Genomic DNA, 20,928 nt, shown 5'->3' with positions numbered 1-20,928 from the left:
TCGTTGTATAGAAGTAAACATTTCAACCTCTCGATGTTTTAGTTAATACTTTTTGCCCCGCGAAAAAAAAAAAAAGGAGCAGGTGAGAGTTGCCGAGATCACGTTGTTCCCGCCCAAGTCATGGAGTGGAAACGGGAAGAGGTGGAGAGACGGAGTAAAGATGAAGAGATAGAGAACTACAGGAAGAGGTTACAAGACGATTAACGCAGCAGCACGACAAAGGTTGCCTCAAGCCCCTTCATGCGCTGGAGATACGCATCGAGCTCGCTGTCATCACTAATAACTACCGATTGATGCTGGCCGTGGCCACGGTCTGCTGTGTCGATGCCTTCAATTCTCACAATCTCTTGCGCATTCTTGACTCTGGACATGATAGTGTTGCGCAGGCCCGCTACGGACGGAACAGAGAGCTTGTCAATCCACGGATCAGGGTCTTCGAGACACCGCGGAGCCGACTGAGGATGTATGTGGAAGTATAGGGGCGTTGGGTTGACGGGAGCGTGAAGGACAGGGTCAACATAGCTGAGAGTATGTGAACTGTCGGGCGGATGAGGATGGGTCGAGTCAGGCCGGAAAGAAGGGTCGTTTGCGGCTTGAAGCAGAGACGGGTCTATCTGGATGTCCACCATCTCACCTGCAACATTGGGAGCACTCGCCAAGGCTTCAGACGCGAGGGTGCTGATGCGGTTTGGGATGGGAGGAGACCTTGGTGCTGAGGCTGTCGGCTCCCTGCTTGATTGCTTTGGCAGGTTGGCTCCTGGATGCGTTCTCTTTCGAGAGGGATCACGCTTGGCCTGGTCGTCACGGAGTCTCTTCATTACATCGCGGCAGAGAACCTCGATGGCTTTGAGTCTCGTAGCGTGTTCGGCGTCGGTGCCAGGAGAGTTTAGGATATGCTGAAGTAGTTCAGATTCCCTGATCCATCGATCCTTTAGTTCCCCCCATTGCTCATCGCCAGCCTCAAGCTTACTTGTAACATGGCTGGCTTTGAGCGTATCATAGAACGCGTTCCGGACTTGCCTGCTTTCCTCGGGGTTTATTCCAAGAGCGTTTTTGGCTTCTGCAATCGTCATCCGTCGTTCGAGGGTACGCATCCGTTTCGTGACATCAGTACAGACGACGTCAAGCGCTAAGGCTTTTGCATCAAGAAGAACTGGCTCTCCCCAGAACACCGCCTGGAGGTGCGTAGATTCATTGATAAGTCGATCCTTCGCCATCTGCCATTTCTCAGGCCCGGCAATGGTCTTCTTTATGAACCCCGCTTCCTCACATATCCGTTGGAAGCTGTCCCGTAATTCCCGGTAACTATCGTTATCCAGACACAGATACTTCTTGCTCTGGTCGATCGTGGTTTCCGATGGGAAACGGGGAGGCCCAGGGGGATCTGGCGGTAATCCAGCCCATTCGCGAGTCCGTCGTCGGCGTCTCTTGGTCGCCCATCGCTCCTCACTCTCTACCTTCAACCTCTCCATCCTCTCCTTGCGTCTTGCAGCAATATCCTCCGGTATATCAGAAGAGGCACTGGCGCCGTTGCTAACACTTGCATCCACATCAGCTTCAGTGGCAGCTCCCGCTTGTGTTCCTTTGCCCCCGTCGTATGTGTCTCTCTGAAGTTCCAGCAATCCATTCTCCGGATGCTGCAGTTCCTCGTCCGGCGCAGTCGAGGCGGAAGCTGCGGCAGCTGAAGCTGTGGGTACAGATATTGTGCTAGCAGCCGAAGATTTCATGCCATTGGGGACCCGTAATAACCACCTATACTTCGCTCGTACCCTCATAACCTCTCGCTCTTTAATCTCGAACCCTTCTGCGTTAAGAATGCGGATCATATCACGCTGAGTCGTATTGCTCTCCCACAGCTGTTTGATCCGCGCAACAAGTTCGGTATTTTTATAAGCAGGATTCTGCTTTGACGGGAAACCCCATCGCTTGAACTGCGTCTGGAATGCTCGCTTACTACTGAGGCCGTCAGAATATTATCTCCTGTGATCCAGCGTATTATATAAAGCTCACCTTGGAGAGAACTGGTGGAATACACGCATGTATTCCATGATGTCCTCCAGGGCCTTCTTCTCCTCGATATACATCCTGTAGCAGATATCTCTCTTGCCCTCCCAGTCGTAGACCATCTTAGCGGCTCGACGCCGGCGCAGCGCGCCCTCTCTTGTCTTGATATTCTAGTATTTAACGTATTTCTCTTTTCCTTCCTTCTTGTAGATTAAAAGAGCTGCACTTCGCTATGATGTCGTCCGCCGTAGCCGAAAACTTTGGTCTTTCACGCCCGCCGTAGCCGTATTAACTAATAACTCACGTGAATATTATGTAATGTCAATGATGTCATCAAAGTTTCTTTTCCCTTTTTATTTATTTGGGGGAAAACCAACTTCGACTGTATAGAAAAGGGATGAAGGGAGAAGTAGATACGGGAGCAGGAAGATTCAATTGATTCTCAGAAAGTATGAAGCATTTCATGGAGGCCCTCTTGAGCGTAAACGCCAGTAAACCCCGCCATAGATGCTAGTAGTCAAGCGAACAAAACAGAACACCAACATAAACACAGCAAAAACAATCGAAAATGCAAGGACAAAGCAGGACTCCTGGTATCGCCAGATTGCACCCATGCATGGGGCAAATCAAGGGGTAAGAATAGAGTGAGGGGAAGAAAAGCAGTCATCTCCTCTTAAAACTTTGGGGGAGGGGTAGGAGGGATGCAATTGAACGCTGGTGTTGCTCTGGGCCAGGAAATAGGCAAAACAAGCAAGGGCAGGCACGAAAAGTAGAAACGAGAACTGAACGAGAAAACATGGAAAACCAAGATCGTTTCTAGACCAAGCCTGTCCGGCAGACCCAGCTTTCAAATCGTTTTTTTTTTAAAAAAAAAAAATCGTTCATGCATCGCAAGCACAGAGTTGGTACTAGCCCACTTTCTTCAGCTTTCTTCCAATCTTGAATATCCTCGTGCGTAGCCAAGTGAGGAAGAGGACCCATGCACTCTTTGGACTCTTGGGCTTCCAGGAGACCTTGATGGTATCGTCAGTATACGATGGAGTCGAATTCTTGCTGCGGCTGTCTTTCTCGCTAAGTTTTGATGGCCGTAACGTGAAGTCGGAGATAGAACGTCGTGGAGGCGAATGGCTATTATACGAGTTTTCACGTTCTAGCCGGCGGAGTCGACATTGCTCCTTATCATAGGCCTTGGAAGCCTGTTCATCATGTTTCCTGATTTTAGCGGCCTCTCTGTCTGCAAAGGCCTGGCGTGCCGCTTGGACTGCTATGGCGCGAGCGGCTGGATCTACGGCGCTGGGACGACGGGACTTGGACCGCAATCCGAATTCCAGAGAATTCCTAGAGAGTGGGGTAGTGTCTCGTGGGCTGGGGCTGTTGTTGAAGACACGACCAAAGGAAGAAGCACGAGTCTTGCTGGGGTATGTGGTAGTCTCGCTTTCAATCTGGACGGAAGTGCGAGGTTCGTTGTATATGCTGGGGGAGGGAGATCCGGGAAAGAGTTCCTGGCTGGTGGGGACGGGGTCATCAAAATCTGTGACACGCTGTATGCCCTCCAGGTGCGAGTCGGTGCTTGCCGCGGCGGAGACCTGGTTCGAGTGGCCCAGCGGTGGCGTGTAAGGGCGAGGAGTCTGCCGCATGGGGTGGACGTATTGTCCACCAGGGCGAGGAAGGCTTCCAAAGGAGAGTTGTGAGGCACCGCTGGTGGAGCGGTGATGACGAGAACCACCGAGAGAGCCGGTAGCGGAGAGGTCATCGTTCCCGCGGTCTCTACCGTTCAGGCTGTTGTATATCCCTAGTCCGTTTGTCTCGCTGAGCGAAACAGACAGGTCGACCGTGCCGGAGCGCTTCCTGTGCGGGATACCCATCCTACCCAGCGACGACATGGCAGGGGAAGAAGTGTCTGAGCAACGAGAGAGCTTGCGTGCACCGTAATATGTCTTGTACTGGGGGAGAGACGAGTCCAGGCGGGAGGATGAGGAGGCAGTTATACCATGCGAGCAGGATGAGGTAGAAGACGAGACGGCGTGGACATCAACGTCATCATGGTCGTAGTCGAATGGCGGAAATGTATCCTGGGATCTAATATTGTATCAGCCTCCATATAAGCTTTCAAAGCACGGTGAGGTTGAGAGAGGGAGAGGGAGAGGGCGAGAGAGAGGGAGAGAGGACGAGAAGAGCCATGGAACGCAACGAACCTTGCTACCACTCCTACCGTGGCCGCCTTCCTGAGCCTTGTTACCATCCTGTTGCTGATGACAGGCTCGACAGGTTCAGCCATCCCTGCAGACACCAGGCGGTAGTATAACTAGAGGTAGTTATGTCTCCCGTGCCCGGGAAGCCCGTGAGGAGTGCAGCGCCCCCGGACAGCGGCGGTGCGGTCACTCAGCCGGGTGCTGTGGCTATAAAGGGCGTCTGTAGTATGGAGCAAGCATATTCCAGATCTTCCCTTGTTATATATATTTATATGTATGTATATATAAATATAAATAGTGTATATATGTGTGAGAGTGTGTGTATGTGAATGTGGCCGTGGATCTCCGGGAGTAAATAAATATCTCAGCGAAGCGCCGGCAAGAGAGAGACAAAACCTGGTGCGACACCGAGACCGCCTCTTCGACGGGTTGACAGGCTGGAACAGGTCGTACAGGAGAGCCCGTAGAGGAGAAGAAGAGGAGAAGACGAAGACGAAGAAGATGAAGATGAAGAGGATGAAGAGGGGAACAAGAACGAGCCGGCGTGATCAGCTCAACAAACAATCCATGTTGGATGTTCGAGATGCCGAGGGAGACGAAGTCGAGACTCGCTTCGCCTACACATATGCATACAGATACATCCTACTACTATTATTATTCTATTCTAATTATATACGTGTTATAATCTCTCCATCTTCACATGTGTCCGGCGAGAATAAAAACTTTCATACTGTGTACTATGTATGCGCTGTGGCGCTCTTCTTCTTTTTGCCCAGAAATCGCATTTCTGCGCCTTGCATGCGGAGTCAAACACGGATAGCCACAGTCGCTCTTCTTCTTCTCTTCTTCTCTGCTCTCATCGTCTCTTTTATCATCTCTCGTACTATCGCACAACCATGGCATGGATGTAACTTTGCACTATCATCCACCAAGACGCAGCCAGCCAGCAACGAGAGAAGAAGACCAGAGAGCAAGCGAGGATGCATCCAAGAGTCCAGAACTCCACTGCCCGTCGCCACAGTGACTGAGCCTTTGGCACCTATTCGAGGTTCTCGTTACAGCCTTGATATATATATTTATATATACTCTGTATAGTGTTCGGAGTAAGAAGAGAAGAAGAGAGACATGAACATCCATACGCAGACAGTTCTTTGAGAAGAGACACTCTGATCCAATCGCCATACACCCCAATCCTCCCGGCATGTCTTCTCACTAGCCTTGCATTAAAAAGAAAAAAGAAACGAAGACAAGATATTATCTATCTGTGGTGGATCATCTCTACATATATAACTATGCAGTAGTACCATAACTATAGTGTCTAGAGCGTAACACGGAAGACCAGAATCTGCGTATCGACGTTGAAGCCAGACTTGTCGGCATACTTGAATTTGCCAAAGTTGAGGTGTCCTACAGCTGAAATGTTAGTAGAGCATATGAGGTTTGCAGGTAATATGGGGGAGACGCACCGTCCTGGGTGATGTAGTCGTTGTCGCTAAAAGTGACCAAAAAGTACTCATTCTTGCCGTTATCGCTGAACTCCCGCTGCGGATCGACAGGAACAAGAGCAAGGCTCTCCCACTTCTCGTTCAATAGATGCTCATCTTGGGCGCCGCCGTTGTGGAGCTTGAACTTGCCCAGCTCGGAGTTGAGGTTGTAGTCGACAAACGAACAGTAGGTCAGCGGGTTGATGCCGTCGTCCAGCTTGCCGGTGGACGAGGCGATGGAGCCATCCGCCTTGTCGTTCTTCGACGACTTGATATCGGTCGTCATGCTCGACTTGGAGATGATGTCTGCATGGCGGTAGACCGACTCGGTGTATTCGGCGGCTCGACCAGCACCTCCGTCGCGGGACAGGATCAGGAAGTCTCCCGTCGGCATGTAGTGAATCTCCGACTGGGAGGCTGCAACAGTCGCCTTGTCGGGGTCCTGCTCGTGAGGGTCGACGTAGGTCGCAAGCGTCACCACGTACTCGTGAGTGTACTTGGGCTTGCTGCCGGAGATATCGTACTCCAGCATGCGGGCTTGCTTTCTATTCCTCTTCTTCGGGCCACCGTCGTTATTCAGGGCAGACTGGATCAGGACATACAGGGTCTTGCCGTCCTGAGAGATGGTAAGGCCCTCGAAGCCCTGGTTGTTGTTGCGTCCGGTCTCTGGGTCCTCTGGATCCGTCGTGCGGTTGGGATCGTAGATCGGAGGAGAGGCAGCACTGAAGCTGACCTTTCCGTTCCGTCGGGGGATGTACGCCTCCGGAGGCTGGATGGCCTGTAGCATGCGGCCTTCCCGAGAGAACTGGTATACATATGGGCCATACTCATCCGAAATCCAGAACGAGCCGTCGTTGCCAATCACGATGCCCTCTGAATCCATCGAGATGCGACGGCCCCCTGTGCCGCTGCCCCCGAATCCATCACCAGGGTAGGTAGCCACTGGCATGCCGGGGAAGCCTGGATAGGAGATGTTCCCTGAAAAGTCGGCATCCAGTCCAGTCAGCGGGGTGCCGTCAGGGCCGGTGAGAAGCAGTGTATCCAGTAGTTTAACCTCAAAGTTAGGTCCTGATGGATTGGAGACAGTTGCATTGGGCGCCAGAGTCAGCTTCAGACTGAGTTTCTGGATGCGGCTTTGCACATTAAGTGTGCCCTGAGTGTTCCTGTATCCGGCTCATTAGTATAAAAACGAAACAGACCGACGAAGCTCGGGTTATAGGAATAACATACCAGCCACGGTCAGGTACAGCCCAGGCAATACCTTCATAAGTGCCATCGGCATTCTTCTTCCACGACGCCCGTTCAATAGCAATAGAGCTACCGAATCCACCGAGGGTATCTCCGTACTTGTCAACCGCATTCGACGGTACGGTGCCATAGCCAACTAGGCCGTTGTACTGGTAGGTATGCGAGCCACACTGGGTCTGTTTCACGATAGGCAAAGATGCCTCAGTGCGGGGGCTCTTTTTTGGCAAGCCATTGACAGTAGCCAACAGGCCAGAGACAGCACACAGTGTGTATATCAATGATGAGACCATGATGATCGAGCTTTATACTAGAATCGATTGAAGCAATTTCTTCGACCCTCCAAACATACCCGGTGGACGAGGAGGGAGTGGCCATCTCATATATAGAGACATTGGCCTATGCCGCCTCCATCTGCCTTCGGACAATTCCTAGATTGAGATAACTCTCAACCCACCAATGCGATGGATATCTCTTCCCAGCCCGATATAATAACCCTTGTCGCTGCAGGCTCTTGCAGCTCCGCAGGGTGGCAAGGCTCCTCAGCAGCGGGAGCATGTCAGCGGCAAAGCAGACAAGCATTCGACATGTGAATTTAGCGAGTCAGCGGCCGAAGATGGGACCAACCTTCGTCCCCAAGGCGTTTTCAGCCATTATATCTCCTTGCAGAGATGCAGTATGGTCCGGGGATACCTTGATGCAGGTCGTGCCATGCTCGACAAGTACTATTGGGCTAGGGTGAGAAAAAAAAGAAAAGAGCCTGCTGGGGATTATGGGGAAAAGAAAAGAGTCTTGCTGAAAGGCAGATGCTTTCGTGATGCATGGATCATTCTTCAACCACCTGCATATTCGATGTTTCTCTGATTTTCAACAAGAGAATGCTCGAGTAATGATTGCTTTTTGTTTATTTCTTTATAGAGTTACATTTGACAGTATGTATGAACCAAGGGCGGCCATCAAACCATCACCTTAACCGGTCATTATTCCCTTAATAGCCATGAGTGAATCTTTATTCACTCCATGTGGTTGGAACTTGTGGAAACTGCTTCGCGCTGAGCCCCAGATCTTCGAAAACTTTATCGCTGTCTAGTTTATCGCCAATTGATCAATCAGCTGCTGACCAAGACTTAAAAAAATCCGAAGGGTTTGTTTACATCTCCCTGCAAATATAATGTATGGGTGAGCTTACCTTCTAGCGAACCGGCCCGTATCTCGTCTTCATGTTCAAGGTTCTCAAGTTCCTCACCCGCGTTTTCCTCTCCTGGTGCTTTTTCTTCAGTCTTCCCCCCTTTCCCCAGGCGGCCTTGCGCTTCGCCTAGCATCATGAACTGAGCATTGGGATAATCAATAAGCTTCGGTTGAAGTGGCACCCAGCGAAGGTCGCGGAAATCATCCATCACACTGAAGGAGCAATAAAAAAAGGCAACAAGAGTCAGCTATTTCTATTAATAAGTTGCTGGAGTGATTGAGAGAGTATAACTGACCTCTGTGGATAATCCGGTGGCTTAGGTAGCCTTGCACTCGATGGGCCAGGATACTTGGGATTCTTCGAGGCCACAATGAAAGAACCTCGATCGCTGAGGCCAAAATCTTTCTGAACCTCGGATACCTCTGTTGGAACGGTGAGGATGTACGCCAGATGTGAAGTCCTCATGGTTGAGGTGATTGCATAAACACCTTCGGCCAACGGGGTCGCTGTAGGCGAAAACTGCGTCCCTTTCGTCTTAGTCTCATACTCTTTACCCAAGAACGACTGCTTCAACGTCTTTAAGTCGATCCCTGCTTTTTCAACAAAACCCATATATTTTTCGCTGCTTGAGGTGGGAACAGCTTTCTTGGGCAGCATGAGAAGTCGGCAGTTTTCACCTCCAACGAGCCCATCACTTAGGTCGGCGTCATGCGGTTGAGGACGGAGAACTATAAAGGTACGGGCAACCTCATTGAGGCCTTCTGGCTCTTCAACACCCACTTTTCCCCGGAAGAAGAAATATATGATGCCTTTTTCCAGAATGTTGGGTGGCACAGCTGTCTCCCGCTCTGTTGACTCCTTGGTTGTGGAAGTCTGCGGCGCCCTAGTTGCAGGAGCATCAGAAGGGTTTGCCTCACCAGACGTTTCCGCCTCTTCATCTTTCACGTAGGCATGATGGGCCTGTGCCCGTTCAGCTTCGGGTTCCTTCTGTAGGATGGGAGCTGCGGGCTCCTCTCGCCTTACTTGTTCTTTTGCTGCAGGGTGTTCAACCTCATCTCTAACCATCTTTTCTCGCTTAGGCTCTTGAATATCCTCCTTGGAATTAGCCTTCCGCTTCTGGCCAGGTTCAGCTGATTTCTTCTTCCCCTGCTGTGCATTTTGGTGCAATGCTTCATTTGCCTTGGCAGCCGCTTGTCGGGTAGAGGTGCGAGTTGACATTGTGCGTAATGAATTGAGATCCGATGTATAATCCAAATCAATTGGATATATTAGACCGTGCTGAACGAGTTTGGGGAGGTGTTGCATCACCAGTGGTTATCTGTAGCATTTTGATACAGCTTTTTTGACGTCATAGTCTGGCCCTTTTCATATATCACGTGATCAGAACGAGGAGCGTATACGTATTTCCAGCCAAAGAACTAGGAGTCTACTCCACGTTTGTTTATGGGTGAGAATCTAGTTTCTATATATTAGATTGGCACTAGGTAGGTATCGTAACGCGTATAGGCCTGGGGTATTATCTATAGAGGAAGCATCGTGTGGTTTGGTGGAAAGCCTTGTAAGTTGTTAGCATCCATGGGTAACAAGGGAAGCTTGGAGGTTCAAAACCATATAACTACCTTGAAGATCCCGGCACATAATGGCCAGACACATAGTATAGGAGTTCGTGTCGTGGTACTCCATAGTTAGAACATGGGCCGTGTCTGTGTATACTCATATCGGTCAAGCCACCAGACTTAAAATAAGGACGAGACTCCAAAGAATGGCTCCTATCTATCAGTTCTCAAGAGCACACCTCTATCAAAGATCATAGATAACCACCCTATCCAGAGCATATATTGGTAATATTAACATAGATAGATACGGGTTGTAATCATCCTGCTGTCTCTGTTATTCAATCAAAAGGAGACGAAGCAACCAATGAGACAAAAGGGGCCCACTCGCTTGTGCTTACCTCAGCAGCGTCCGCCTCAAACCACAAAGTGTCCACGTACGGAAGAAGCAAAAAAGCGAGCAAAAGGCAAGCTTGTCATCTACAACATTGCCTGCCGCTTCTGCTCTACGACCTGGATATATCGATGCTCTGAATCAACTGAACATTTAGCATTTTGGTCGGCGCATAGAGCTCCTCTTCTCTCCGCTGCGGCTTAGGCCAATTCCCCGCGATAACAATGCAGTCCGCTTCGCCAAACGTGCTCACAAAGGTTCTATATAAAACATCCCGACGTCAGACTTGTTTCCCTGGCTGTTCAATACTAATTTCTGCGATTGTTGCCACAGTTTGAGTCGAAGTCATCCAGAGCAAAGGGCCTTGCTTTCCACCCAAAGAGGTCAGCATAGAGAATAGCCAGCCCACCATACGTACGGTCACCCATGTACTAATCCAAGTAGGCCATGGCTTCTAGTCGCTCTTCACTCGTCAACTATCCAATTGTGGGATTACCGCATGGGAACTTTGATTGATCGATTTGAAGAACATGATGGTCCCGTTCGAGGCGTCGATTTTCACAAAACTCAGCCATTGTTTGTCTCTGCAGGTGATGACTATAAGATTAAGGTCTGGTCGTTGCAGAGCCGGCGGTGTCTATTTACTCTTAATGGCCATTTAGATTATGTTCGAACGGTCTTCTTTCATCATGAGCTTCCGTGGATCATCTCCAGTTCAGATGACCAGACCATTCGTATCTGGAACTGGCAAAACCGGTCTCTAAGTGAGTCCCCTTTCTAGCAATTTTATAAAACACCACTTACATGAAGGACAGTTTGCACTATGACCGGACACAACCATTATACAATGTGTGCACAGTTCCATCCCAAGGATGATCTAGTCGTCTCGGCCTCCCTAGATCAGACAGTGCGTGTTTGGGATATCTCGGGGCTTCGAAAAAAGCACTCCGCTCCTTCCAGCACTATGGCGTTTGAAGAGCAGATGGCTCGCTCGAACCCTGCTCAAGCAGACATGTTCGGAAACACTGATGCGGTTGTCAAATTTGTTTTGGAAGGCCACGATCGTGGTGTTAATTGGGTTGCATTCCATCCCACACTACCCCTGATTGTTTCTGCCGGTGACGATCGCCTTATAAAATTGTGGAGGATGAGTGGTATGGTAATTAAACCTGACGTTGAGAGAGTCCTACTAACTTGCTATAGAAACGAAAGCATGGGAGGTGGACACCTGCCGAGGACATTTCCAGAACGCTTCCGCTTGTATCTTCCATCCACATCAGGATTTGATACTTTCCGCTGGAGAGGATAAGACTATTCGCGTTTGGGATTTAAATAAGAGGACTGCTGTACAGTCCTTCAAGCGAGATGCAGACCGCTTTTGGATGATTGCGGCTCACCCCGAGATCAATCTTTTTGCCGCAGGCCATGACACAGGCGTCATGGTTTTTAAACTTGAGCGAGAGCGCCCGGCCTCTGCGCTATACCAGAACCAAGTCTTCTACATAACAAAAGACAAGCACCTCCGCTCTTATGACTTCACGAAAAATACCGAATCTCCAGCCATGCTCTCTCTCAAGAAGCTTGGAAGCCCTTGGGTACCTGCAAGAACTTTATCCTACAACCCAGCTGAACGAGCCATATTGGTGACCTCGCCTACTGATAATGGCACTTACGAACTTATTCACATCCCCAGGGACTCCACCGGTGCGGTAGAGCCAACAGACGTGAAACGCGGGCATGGAAATTCCGCAGTGTTTGTTGCCCGTAACAGATTCGCCGTCTTCACCCAGTCCAACCAACAAATAGATATCAAAGACCTGAGCAATTCTACCACTAAGACGATCAAGGCCCCTCATGGCACAACGGACATTCACTTTGGTGGAACCAGTTGTCTTCTACTTCTTACACCAACTACAGTGGTTCTACTTGATATTCAACAGAAGAAACAACTTGCGGAATTGAGTGTCAGTGGTGTGAAGTACGTGGTATGGTCCAACGACGGCCTTTATGTTGCTCTATTGAGCAAGCACAATGTAACGATTGCCACAAAAACCCTGGAGCATGTCAGCACTCTCCATGAGACCATTCGAATCAAGAGCGCTTGCTGGGACGACAGCGGCGTACTCCTCTACTCTACCCTCAACCACGTCAAGTACTCCCTTCTTAATGGGTAAGCTCTCAGAGTTCCACTTCTACTATTTTCATATAAGTACTAATTTCTCTAGGGATAATGGTATCGTCTGCACTCTAGACCAAACTCTTTACTTGGTCCGTGTAAAAGCAAGAAAGGTATACTGCTTGGATAGGACTGCTAAGCCAACTGTCCTCGCAATTGATCCAACTGAATACCGTTTCAAGCTATCCTTAGTAAAGCGAAATTACGAGGAAATGCTTCAGATCATCAAGACCTCCAGCCTTGTTGGGCAAAGCATTATCTCATACTTGCAAAAGAAAGGCTACCCTGAGATTGCTCTGCAATTCGTCCAAGATCCCCAAACCAGATTTGAGCTTGCTTTAGAATGCGGCAACATCGACGTCGCGATCGAAATGGCGAAAACCCTTGACCGCCCCAAGCTCTGGGCTCGTCTCGGAACTGAGGCCCTAGCTCACGGTAACAATCAGACTGTTGAAATGACATATCAAAGGCAAAGAAACTTTGATAAACTGTCCTTCCTTTACGTTGCTACAGGTGACCAAGAGAAACTCTCTCGTATGGCTAAGATTGCCCAGCACCGAGGTGATTTTACGTCCCAGTTTCAGAACGCACTCTATCTCGATGACATTGAAGCCAGGATCCAAATGTTCAAGGAAATTGATCTTTGTAAGTGGACCCTCTCTACTATTTAAATACATCTATTTTAACGTCGGTGTTACTAGTGCCATTGGCATACCTTACTGCCAAAACACATGGATATGCTGAGGAAGCCGAGTCTATCCTCGAAACTAGTGGTCTTTCGGAAGAACAGATAAACCTTCCATCACTTGGCGAGCCAAAGCCAGTCCCCAATGTTATTGTTCAAACTTTCAAATCCAACTGGCCAGTAAAGGCTCCCTCTCATTCCTCTTTTGAGAAGGCACTTCTTGGTGAAGTTGGTGGGGCTGATAATGAAGACGCCAATGGCTTTGAAGACCAAGATGGAGAACGGGAGCTGGATGGTGCAGCAGCCGGCCTGGGCGATGAGCAAGAGGAGGAAGATGTTGCCGGTTGGGACATGGGAGATGATATCCAGATTGAAGAAGAAACTGATCTCCTCGGTGCGGAGAATGTGGAAGGTGGCCCATCAAGCAGTGAAGCTGAGCTATGGTCTCGCAATTCGCCTCTGGCTGCTGACCACGTTGCGGCTGGTTCATTTGATACAGCAATGCAGCTTCTGAACCGTCAAATTGGTGCCATCAACTTTGAACCTTTGAAACCTCGCTTTCTGGAAATTTATCAAGCCAGCAAAACCTATCTTCCCGCAACCCCTTCTCTTCCTCCGATAATAAACTACGTCCGCCGCACTGTTGACGAGACCGATCCACGCAGGCTTCTTCCAATTATCCCACGGAGCCTCGAGACCATTGCTAGCGTGGATCTACAGGAAGGATACGCTGCCATGCGATCTAACAAGCTTCAGGATGGGATTGTCATATTCCAGCGTATTCTACACTCAATTCTAGTCAATACCGTGTCATCAGAGACACATGTAGCTGAAGCCAAGAAAATCATCTCAACAGCAAGGGAGTATATCCTGGCGATGTCAATGGAGCTTGAACGACGAGCCTTGCCTACTGATACTCCTGAGAATCTAAAGAGGAGCCTCGAACTTTCTGCCTACTTCACTATCCCAAAGCTTGAAGTCGCTCACAGGCAGTTAGCCCTCATGGCCGCCATGAAATTTGCTTACACCAACCAGAATTTTTCCTCTGCTCTCAGCTTTGCCAATAGGATGATCGCAAACGGTGGCTCGGCCAAACTCCTTGACCAGGTAAATCTTCTTTTCCTCTCTGTCAACCTAATCTTTATTAACTTTAAAACAGGCAAAGAAAATAAAGGCTCAATGTGAACGTAACCCGCAGGATACTATTGAAATCGAATTTGATCAATTTGCGGAATTTGACATCTGTGCTGCCTCGCATACCCCGATCTATAGTGGATCTCCAAGCGTGTCATGCCCGTACACCGGAACTAAATATCATGAGCAGCACAAGGGCTCCGTATGCACGATCTGTCAGGTAGCGGCGGTTGGTGCTCCTGCGAGTGGCTTGCGACTATATGCTCCAGGACAGCACTAGATTGACTTCTTTATTTTGTCTTGTCTTGCTCCATGACTGATCGATTTATGATGGGAGGGGAATTACTATGACTTCTTTTCTATACGTCTTCCAGACAGAGCTTATTTGATCAAAGCCTCCTGGACAAATTTTGATAAAGCGTTATTAACTCTTTTCTGCACCTAATTTCATTCATCTACCTCGATTAGAAAATGGGGACCAAGATCCATGATGTTCAAAAATGATTATTTGATATGCAAATGCCTTGTTATTTCTGCTGTTACCCACATGTATGAAGTTTTTGCTCCTCGGGCAATGTACAAGTTCTCTTGAAAAAGGTTGATACTACCCGATGATATTGAGACAGGAGATATTTCTTGACATGAGACTATGGTACATCTATCTAAACAAATAAAAATACAGGTCATGCATAAACCATCGCTTCTATCCAGCGTCGACCCATCCAAAGGGGCCATGACTACCAGAAATACTAGGATCTATCAACTTTCTCACAGCGCTCAACGAAATGCTACTCACGAGCATGATATCAATCACATCTCCCATCTTTCCATCCAGTTCTCCATCTTTCTTCCCATTTGGAGCAATCGAATTCCTTCTTCCCAAGTTTCCGATTTACTTCATTATGCGCGGCGCACATCCAATTACCAAAATCCGCTCGTCCATTCAGCTTTGGTTTGTTGGCGCCGCTTGGATGGTTCATCCAGGAGCGGAGGTCATCGGCGCACACCCAGCATGGATATAGCTTGGAGAATAGGGCCATGAACTGACCCATTTCGCTCTGCTGCTGAGGGGACGCAGTGGTAGGATATGTCGCCGCCATAGTATGGAGGAGGGTCCAAGTACTTCTGCCCAAGGCCTCGACATCTGCTGGACAGTCGCCGGGCATTTCGGGTGTTGAGTTTGCATTTGAAGAACTAGAAGGGACCGTAGACGAGGCACTGGCTGTAGACGATGTGTCAGAGGGAGATGATGTTGATTTGGAGGGTGCACCGGTTTTCATCTTCGTCAACGCCCGCCAGTCAGCGATGGAGGTGCAAGTACGGCAACTGTTCAATTACAAGTGAAATTTTAGTTTCGTTATCCTAGTTTCAGATAGTTCTTGTCAGTACTCACGGCTTGCCATCCTTATCTAGTACAACGCCCTTTGGTAGTTTCTGGGGCTTTTCTTGGTCACTCTTCTCCATTGCGGTGTCCCTTGGCGGGTGTCGCTGGTTAATAGCCTCTAGTTGCTCCTGGAGTAGATCCGTCATGGCTATATATATTGCTAGAAACGAGCTAGATCAATGCCTGTCTTTATACACTCGTTATTATACAGATAGTAGCGATTATAACTATCTTCCTAAAGGTTCAGCGTTGCTACGTATTTCTAAGCAGAAACAGGTTCTTATCTTATCGCCCATCTTGAAGCTCTTTTTGAATCTAAATCAATTCACACAATCTCTCCAGAGCGGTCATTCTGTTACCCATGAGAGTTCAATGTTGGATACAGCTTACCTCCAGGTCGCTTTCATAAATATCTTCTTTCCCTCGAAGCTCAACTAATTATCTACCTAGGGAATTTGTCAAGCCATCACTCTAGCACAAACCAGGCCCAGGTCGCGTCGCAATTTTTCCGTCGCCTCAGCCGCTTCAATACTAGAGAACTCTACATCCATTGGGATAATACACTTTGTATCAGCTTGCTTTGAGCTCGGATACCAATTTGATAGGCGTGTTTTGCCTCTCTTTCTCTCACTAGCATTCCAACATGTCGGACTCAGAATCGGAGGCGCGATCCTCATCCGGGTTTCCTGACGCGACAGCCATTGAGCAAAGGTTGAGGGATACGGTTGCGAATATATTTAAGTCCGGGAATCTCGATGAGCTTACCGTGAAACGCGTGCGATTAGCAACAGAGGAAAAATTGGGGCTAGAGCAGGGGTTTTTCAAGAGTCACAATGAGTGGAAACTGAGAAGCGACGAGATAATAAAGAATGAAGTGGTATGCATATTCCTAGCCTTCTCTATGTTGAACGTGGGGAGAGAGTTTATATTGGTATTTGGGTCTAAATCTGCAAATGCTAAGGGAGGTTGGGACATTAGAAAAAACAGGAGAATCCGCTACCAGAGCCGGCCGCAGCACCGAAAAAACGACAATCGAAGAAACGGCCTTCCCCAGAAGCCCATAAGGCTCCGGTGCCTATCAAAAGGCGCAAGAAGGCTACTCCGCTACAGTCTGAGGAAAGTAAGTCGGAGCCGGTGAGCAAAAGAAGAGGCAAGCCAGCACCGGCGAAAGCATCTAGAAATAAAAAAGATGCCAAAGTTGACACTGAGTCAGGGCAAGAGGATTCGGAGCATTCGGTCAGCGATAAGGATGAAGCATTTGAACCGGAGCCAGCACCAAAGACAACCAAAGGTGCAGATGCAGAGGAAACTTCGGAGACCGAAATGTCAGTGGTAATCGACGATGAACCCAAGCCCAAAAGGAAAAGATCAGCCGGCCAATCCTCTGCGCAGAGCAAGGGTAAAAAGCCCACATCAGAGAAGAAACGCAAGGAACCCGCCGCAGAAGATGCAGACCAGGCAGAAATAAAACGCCTTCAAGGCTGGCTGGTCAAATGTGGAATACGCAAAGTATGGGGCCGTGAGCTTATGGGATGCAATACTCCAAAGGAGAAGATCAACCATTTGAAGTCGATGCTAAAGGACGCAGGCATGGACGGACGTTATTCGATCGAAAAGGCAACCCGCATCCGAGAAGAAAGGGAATTGAAGGCTGACCTGGAAGCCGCTCAAGAGGGTGCAAAAATGTGGGGGGCTAATGTTGACGAGGCGGGACCTGAATCTCCCAAGGCCGGCCGTTCAAGTAGGAGGATTGCTAAGAGCTTCAAGAGGTTTGACTTCCTCGGCCAGGAAGACCAAGACTCGGAGTCGGATTGACATGCCTTCTTCCTGTATATTGTCTGGCGCGTCCGTCCTGATGAATTAATGATGCCATATATGTGCCCATATTGTCAAGATTAAGAAACAGCCTGGAAGCTCTATGCATTATGTTCCTCGAGAGTGTATTCATTTCGATGGCATTCCACCGCTCATCCGCTGTGCAACAAGGCTGAAAACGGCAACAGACGATATAAACAGCACAAGATTATAGAACTGTTTTACGGTCAGTCCCAATTCTTGAAGATGCCGCGAGGAGACGGGTCCATACCGCATTTCGAGAGTACTCATTTTCTTCGGCTTCTGTCCGCGCTTCAACGAACAGACGCCGGAGATTTGGAAGATTGGCCTATTATTCCGTTAGAATAAGCAATCCAAGGGCACCTCTGGAGGAGATCTCGCACCATAACACTGATATCAGCGGTCACCCAGAGACAAAAAAAAGGTGATTAAAACTTGTCTTTGAAGCTGTTGATGTTTTTTCTTCTTTTCGAGCGTGTCTGTCACGTGATATATTCAGTTCTCAAGAGATGGAGATGAGAAATGAAGTAAATAATAGGAGGTAATGATAATATAGAATATTAAGAAGAATTTGGACAGTAAGCATATAGATAGATGACCGAGTTAATGCTTTTCGAGGCCGTGAATCTTTTGTAGTTGTAGTGTTTAGTTATCATAACTTGGCTCTATAACTAAATAGCGGCCTGGCGAGAAAGCATTAAGAGCACAAGAAAAAGGCCATCTTTAGATGACAACCAGCCGTCACCGTTTCTCCCATAACCAGAACGTCTTCTTCTCGCCATCTCATAAGTTGTCTCCTCTCCGACAGCCCTTTGTTGGACCAGAGTAGGCTAATTCTACACCTCTGTCTCCCGCTCGCTAGCTGAAGCCCCTCCTCCGAGAGAGCCACCTGGTCAACCACAGCATCACTGATGCTTGCCCGCAGCCATGGCCGTTAACAGGATAAGGGGAGCCTTTACGGCTCCACGGAAGGGCGAGACGTTCGAGCTCAGAGCCGGATTAGTGTATGCTGATATACCATCTATAAGAAGACAGTGTTCTCAGTACTGACGGCACAATATAGGTCACAATATGCATACGAGAGGTATAATGGCTGCCTCTGCAATTGAACAACGGAGTCGTACTCACTCTTTTCCAGGAAGGAATCGATCCAGAAGACAATCATGGCCATGACCCTAGGCAAGGACGTGTCCTCGCTTTTCCCGGATGTACTTAAGAATATAGCCACCGCAGACCTTGATCAAAAAAAGCTCGTCTACCTCTATCTAATGTAAGAACGCTCAGCTGACGGGGGGGAGGGCATTTACAGTCTGGCTCTGATCAGTTATAATAGGAACTATGCCAAATCACACCCCGATCTCTGCATTCTCGCCGTCAATACCTTCGTCCAAGACACTGAAGACCCAAATCCTTTAATTCGAGCCCTCGCCATTCGAACAATGGGCTGCATCAGGGTGGAAAAGATTGTAGATTATATGGAGGAACCTCTGCGCAAAACATTACGAGATGAATCGCCTTACGTTCGTAAGACCGCTGCCATATGCGTTGCAAAGCTATTCGACCTTAACCCAACCCTCTGTCTGGAGAACGGCTTCCTTGAATCCCTCCAGGAAATGATTGGAGACCCTAATCCCATGGTTGTTGCAAATTCTGTGACTGCCCTGGCCGAGATCAGCGAGACTTCGCCAGAAACCAAAGCTCTACAAATAACACCAAACACCCTGCGAAAGATGCTCATGGCGCTGAACGAGTGCACTGAATGGGGAAGGGTCTCCGTTCTCACTAACCTTGCCAACTATACACCAAAAGATCAGAAGGAATCTGAGAATATATGTGAACGAGTTGTGCCCCAATTCCAACATATAAACGCCAGTGTTGTCCTTGCTGCCGTTAAAGTGGTATTCCTACACATGAAATACATCAATCCGGATACGGCGAAGTCCTACCTCAAAAAGATGGCACCTCCCCTAGGTATGTGCAAACAGAGTTATAACAACACGAAATGCTGAGACTGAGTTTACTGATATACATTAGTTACGCTTGTGTCCTCTGCTCCGGAGGTACAGTACGTTGCACTGCGGAATATTGATCTGCTTTTGCAGAGCCAACCAAACATATTAGATAAGGAGCTCCGGGTATTCTTCTGCAAATACAACGACCCTCCCTACCTCAAGTTCCAGAAGCTAGAAATCATGGTTCGAATTGCCAATGACAGGAACGTGGACCAACTCTTAGCTGAGCTCAAGGAATATGCTTTAGACGTCGACATGGACTTTGTGCGCCGTGCAGTCAGGGCAATTGGGCAGACTGCCATTAAAATTGAACTCACAGCAGAGAAGTGCATGGCTACCCTTCTAGATTTAATAAACACCAAGGTCAACTACGTGGTCCAGGAGGCCATAGTTGTAATAAAAGATATCTTCCGAAAATACCCTGGGTACGAAGGCATTATTCCCACACTTTGCCAGTGTATTGATGAGCTTGATGAGCCAGATGCCAGGGGTGCATTGATTTGGATTGTGGGAGAATATGCTGAGAAGATCAGCAATGCTGGCGATATCCTGGCCGGTTTTGTGGACGGATTCAACGAGGAGTTCACTCAGGTACCGTCTATTAATACTTGCAAAACGATCCTTCTCATTCATCAAGCTAATTCTCTTTCTAGACACAATTGCAAATCTTGACAGCGGTAGTCAAACTATTCCTTAAGCGCCCAGACAAGGCCCAGGGTTTGGTACAAAAGGTTTTGCGGGCCGCAACTGAAGAAAACGATAACCCGGATATCCGAGACCGAGCATATGTCTATTGGCGACTACTTTCCAACACGAGTGATCCAAATGCTGCCAAAAATGTCGTTCTTTCTGAAAAACCCCCAATCGTCACCACAATCCACTCCCTTCCACCCAACCTTCTCGAACAACTTCTCGGCGAATTATCGACGTTAGCTTCTGTGTACCACAAACCCCCAGAACAATTTGTGGGGCAAGGCAAATATGGTGCAGACGCTGTACAGAAAGCTGCTATCGAGTATGACTATCTGACTGCCCTCTCAAATCTCATATTGGACCAGTTACTAACTCCATTTACGCAGGGAACAACTTCAAAATGCCCGGGAGAATCCTCTGGCTGCCGCTGCTGTTGCCGCTGCCGCATCAGGTGCCGCACCTCCGCAGATGCACAACAATATCGAGAATCTACTAGACATTGATTTTGACGGAACAGCTCCGGCATCTGCCCAAGGAGAACCACCCGCCGGTATGTCTGGATTAGAAGGGTTAGCCGGTACACCGATGAGAGTCGCATCCCCGACGACAGCTGGTCCCCCTCCCGCGAGCAATAACTTAGAGGACCTCATGGGAGTATTTGGAAGCAGCCCCTCACCGGCCAACCAGGGTGAAATGAACTCTGGAAGTGGAACCAGTGGGAATGATGTGATGAACGGTCTTGCTGGACTTGATCTCTCTGGATCTACGGCTTCTCCTCCACCCGCCTCAACTCAAACGCAAGGTGGACAGAAAAAAACCAATTCTGAGCTCTTGGATTTATTTTAATTGATCATGGACGTTAAAACGAAACACGATCTTTCCCCCAAGCTACCTCATCGTCATCATGACGTACATTTCTATAGTAAAAAAAGTTGATACCAATATAG

General features: G+C 48.6%; 8 protein-coding genes across 8 annotated transcripts; 3 read left to right on the top strand and 5 right to left on the bottom strand.

Annotated features, from left to right (window-relative positions):
* Positions 1-200: 200 nt before the first annotated feature.
* MCYG_06098 (conserved hypothetical protein) lies at positions 201-2,126 on the bottom strand (the record flags this gene model as incomplete). The annotated part of the gene is made up of 2 exons (XM_002846183.1): positions 201-1,953; positions 2,011-2,126. The coding sequence occupies 2 exons, from the start codon at positions 2,124-2,126 to the stop codon at positions 201-203; spliced, it is 1,869 nt and encodes a 622-aa protein (XP_002846229.1).
* A 786-nt stretch (positions 2,127-2,912) lies between these two features.
* On the bottom strand, positions 2,913-4,282 carry MCYG_06097 (conserved hypothetical protein; the record flags this gene model as incomplete). Its single annotated transcript, XM_002846182.1, has 2 exons — positions 2,913-4,076; positions 4,217-4,282. The coding sequence occupies 2 exons, from the start codon at positions 4,280-4,282 to the stop codon at positions 2,913-2,915; spliced, it is 1,230 nt and encodes a 409-aa protein (XP_002846228.1).
* Positions 4,283-5,514: 1,232 nt separating this feature from the next.
* On the bottom strand, positions 5,515-7,218 carry MCYG_06096 (conserved hypothetical protein; the record flags this gene model as incomplete). The annotated part of the gene is made up of 3 exons (XM_002846181.1): positions 5,515-5,603; positions 5,663-6,843; positions 6,911-7,218. 3 exons carry the CDS (start codon positions 7,216-7,218, stop codon positions 5,515-5,517), a joined length of 1,578 nt encoding a protein of 525 aa, XP_002846227.1.
* A 676-nt stretch (positions 7,219-7,894) lies between these two features.
* On the bottom strand, positions 7,895-9,332 carry MCYG_06095 (conserved hypothetical protein; the record flags this gene model as incomplete). The annotated part of the gene is made up of 3 exons (XM_002846180.1): positions 7,895-8,007; positions 8,115-8,326; positions 8,410-9,332. The coding sequence occupies 3 exons, from the start codon at positions 9,330-9,332 to the stop codon at positions 7,895-7,897; spliced, it is 1,248 nt and encodes a 415-aa protein (XP_002846226.1).
* A 953-nt stretch (positions 9,333-10,285) lies between these two features.
* MCYG_06094 (coatomer subunit alpha) lies at positions 10,286-14,336 on the top strand (the record flags this gene model as incomplete). The annotated part of the gene is made up of 8 exons (XM_002846179.1): positions 10,286-10,318; positions 10,395-10,444; positions 10,506-10,825; positions 10,877-11,215; positions 11,265-12,231; positions 12,287-12,882; positions 12,939-14,029; positions 14,082-14,336. The coding sequence occupies 8 exons, from the start codon at positions 10,286-10,288 to the stop codon at positions 14,334-14,336; spliced, it is 3,651 nt and encodes a 1,216-aa protein (XP_002846225.1).
* A 526-nt stretch (positions 14,337-14,862) lies between these two features.
* On the bottom strand, positions 14,863-15,586 carry MCYG_06093 (FAD-linked sulfhydryl oxidase ALR; the record flags this gene model as incomplete). The annotated part of the gene is made up of 2 exons (XM_002846178.1): positions 14,863-15,382; positions 15,450-15,586. The coding sequence occupies 2 exons, from the start codon at positions 15,584-15,586 to the stop codon at positions 14,863-14,865; spliced, it is 657 nt and encodes a 218-aa protein (XP_002846224.1).
* A 497-nt stretch (positions 15,587-16,083) lies between these two features.
* On the top strand, positions 16,084-17,255 carry MCYG_06092 (conserved hypothetical protein; the record flags this gene model as incomplete). The annotated part of the gene is made up of 2 exons (XM_002846177.1): positions 16,084-16,560; positions 16,650-17,255. 2 exons carry the CDS (start codon positions 16,084-16,086, stop codon positions 17,253-17,255), a joined length of 1,083 nt encoding a protein of 360 aa, XP_002846223.1.
* Positions 17,256-18,203: 948 nt separating this feature from the next.
* MCYG_06091 (AP-1 complex subunit beta-1) lies at positions 18,204-20,827 on the top strand (the record flags this gene model as incomplete). The annotated part of the gene is made up of 8 exons (XM_002846176.1): positions 18,204-18,280; positions 18,340-18,360; positions 18,415-18,546; positions 18,586-19,247; positions 19,311-19,681; positions 19,745-19,879; positions 19,942-20,303; positions 20,368-20,827. The coding sequence occupies 8 exons, from the start codon at positions 18,204-18,206 to the stop codon at positions 20,825-20,827; spliced, it is 2,220 nt and encodes a 739-aa protein (XP_002846222.1).
* Positions 20,828-20,928: the final 101 nt, after the last annotated feature.

Source organism: Microsporum canis, genomic scaffold, assembly GCF_000151145.1.
Source record: "Microsporum canis CBS 113480 supercont1.5 genomic scaffold, whole genome shotgun sequence".
Taxonomy (NCBI): domain Eukaryota; kingdom Fungi; phylum Ascomycota; class Eurotiomycetes; order Onygenales; family Arthrodermataceae; genus Microsporum; species Microsporum canis.
This window is presented reverse-complemented; position numbering and strand designations above follow the sequence as displayed.